Source organism: Pediculus humanus, genomic scaffold (genome assembly GCF_000006295.1).
Source record: "Pediculus humanus corporis 1103172107860 genomic scaffold, whole genome shotgun sequence".
Taxonomy (NCBI): Eukaryota; Metazoa; Arthropoda; class Insecta; order Psocodea; family Pediculidae; genus Pediculus; species Pediculus humanus.
In genome coordinates this window covers 6,485-9,337 of record NW_002987440.1, presented here as the reverse complement: position 1 = coordinate 9,337, position 2,853 = coordinate 6,485, and the positions used below count along the sequence as shown (strand labels likewise).

The window sequence follows — 2,853 nt, the reverse complement described above, 5'->3', positions numbered from 1 at the left end:
TATTTAAGAGGTTGATAACCTCAATGAATTAAAAAAAAAAAAAACTAAAACTAATTTTTACTCCATTTTTTTTTTTTTTGTAAGTTTGTATTTTTTATTGAAATCTATAAATTTTTATTAATAATAATAATAATGACAATAAGCCAGAAATGTAAGTAAATAAATAATGATGGTAACTTTTTTTTTTATAATTTTATTATTTACATATAAAATTTAAGGCAGTTATAGATTAAAAACAAAACAAAAATTTGCCATGAAATCTCTTAATTAAGTTTTGATTTAATACTTAAAATTGTGTAATTTATAAATAATAAGATTTACATTGAATTAATTATTCAACAAAACTTATCGATGAAATGATTCAATTATTAATGAATTAAACTTTGACAAAAACTCTATTAAACAAATTAATTTTCAAGATTACAAGGCAATCAATGTTTTTTTAATATTAATCTCGAGTAAAATATTTTTAAAAAGAAAATGGCATTAAAATAATTAATTAAACGATTAAGTTGTTATGGAATATTATTATTACACAGCATTTAACTGCATTTTTAAACTACTATAAGGTAATACTAACCTAATTATCAGTCCTTCCTTTAACTGAAAGAAAAAGAAACCTTTAAGGTTAAAAGTAAAGTTTTTTTGTTTTTTTTTTTTTTTTTTTAAATGTTATTTTTATATTTATAATTGTAAAAAAATTATAAAACTTTTTCTAAAAAGCTTTTTCTTTATCTGCTATTTGAAAAGAACTTGATTCTTCTTCGACTTTAGAAGATGGTGTTATTGGTTTTTTCGGTGATAGATATGCCTTTTTGTAAAAATCCAAAAAAAGAAGAAGCATAAAGAAATTTTGTGGAAGGAATAAACAAACAGCCCATTTAGGATAATTACAATTTTCTTGAAATAATATTTTTGTAAAATGAAAAATAATTGCCATAAATTGCAACTGTAAAAAAAAAAAAATAATAATAATAATTTATGTGATGTTATTCGATGAGGGAAATTTTACAAACTTTTATTTATTTAAATATTTTTACTATTTGCATTTGTGTTATGTGTTTCTTCCACCAAATTTTCTTTTTGTATTCCGGATTGTAATTTGTTATAAAATAATAACTGTACATAACTGAATGTACGATACAGTTAATCATTCCCAAGAAAACTCCATGCCCTCCTAAAAAATCAATCAATCAATCAATTTAATATTTTTTTTTTTTTTTTTTAATGTAAAATTTTATTTTATTTAAAACATTAACCTGGTAAAAATTTTGTTCCAACATAACCGAGAAGAACCATACCAGCATGATGATATATGTGTAGAAAAGTTATTTGTGAATTTTTTTTTCTCAAAACAAAAAAAACCTTCAAAATAATAATAATAATAATTTTTTCATTAACGTTAAAAAAAATAATAATAATAATTAACTGTCGCAACACACACACACTCGCACAAATTTAATTAAAAAAAAAAAAAAAAAAGGTTACCGTGTCTAATAAGTCGACAATTTTAATTAAATAATATCCATAAACAAATCTGGCTACTTTCATTGCATTTGGAGAATAGGAATAATCAACGGGCTCACATTTCCAGCTGTAAAGTCCAGTAGGACCGTAACAATTAATGAATGCCTGGAAAATAATATATAAAAATTTTATTATTTTACCCCCCGAGCCCCCTCCCCCACCCCAATCGTTTATTATTATTATTATTTTATATTACGTCATTACAAAGTGACAATAATAATAATTAATTACATACATGTATGTATAATCACGATGTGAAAACAAAATGAAACACCCAATAGAATTAAATATAAATAATTATTATTATTATTAATGTCAAAATTTAAATAAATAAAATAACTGTTAAATTGAAAAATAAATAATAAGACACTTTAAAAAAAAAAAAAAAGTTAAGAATTTTTTATGTTTAAATTAACTTACTTCAACGGAAAACCAAAAACATAAAATAACTTGTACGGCATTATAAACTTGTATAACTCTATCAACGTTATATGGTTTTTTATCTTTCATATATTCTATACCAATTTTCTGAACAAAATAAACATAAAAACTTATGAGTGCTATTACGGGTAATGGAGAACCAACCAATATCCAATTGCTTGTTCTAGGGTCTAAAAAAAAATATTTTTTTCTTATATTTATTTATTTATTTATTTATTATTATTATTATTTATTTATTTATTTATTTACTTACCGCTAACTTCGTAAAAAAGAGTATAATATAAATTATACATTGTTTTTAATACGGCAGCCATTTTATTAAATTTTTTTTTTCTCTTTCATTTAAAACTTAAAACTAGAAAAATAAAAAAAATTTTTGTTTGTTTGTTTAAATAAAAACTTTTTTGTTTAAAAAATTGTAAAAAAGTTATTATTATTATTATTATTATTATCCGAACGGTTAAACAAAATAAAATAAATTTTTTGGGGGAAAAAAAAGAAAAAAAACGAACTCACCTTATTCACTTTGTTAGTTTTGAAGAGAGAGAAAAAAAAAAAAAACTAATAATGACTGAACAGTTTATTAAAAGGGCAAAGTAAGACCAAAAAAAAAAAAAAAAAATTAACTAATTTAAATATTATTTCCGGTTTTACACACACACACAAAAAATTTTCATTGGTTTTTAAATGTGTGGAAAAGAAAAAAAAAAATCGATGAAAATTTAAACGATTTTAATAAACCCTGTTCCAATTTAATAATTTGAAGTTTTCTTTTTTTTTTTTTTTTTTTTAAATAATTAATAATAATAATAATGAATTGTTTAAAGGTGAATAATAATAATAATAATAAAAGAAAAAAGTTTTTCGTTAAAAATTTTATTTAAA

At 20.6% G+C, this 2,853-nt stretch overlaps 1 protein-coding gene across 1 annotated transcript; it reads right to left on the bottom strand.

The window, feature by feature from the left end:
- Nucleotides 1-715: 715 nt before the first annotated feature.
- Nucleotides 716-2,282, bottom strand: Phum_PHUM381440 (elongation of very long chain fatty acids protein, putative; the record flags this gene model as incomplete). The annotated part of the gene is made up of 6 exons (XM_002428412.1): nucleotides 716-949; nucleotides 1,041-1,177; nucleotides 1,260-1,365; nucleotides 1,489-1,632; nucleotides 1,948-2,138; nucleotides 2,222-2,282. 6 exons carry the CDS (start codon nucleotides 2,280-2,282, stop codon nucleotides 716-718), a joined length of 873 nt encoding a protein of 290 aa, XP_002428457.1.
- Between the last annotated feature and the right edge of the window lie 571 nt (nucleotides 2,283-2,853).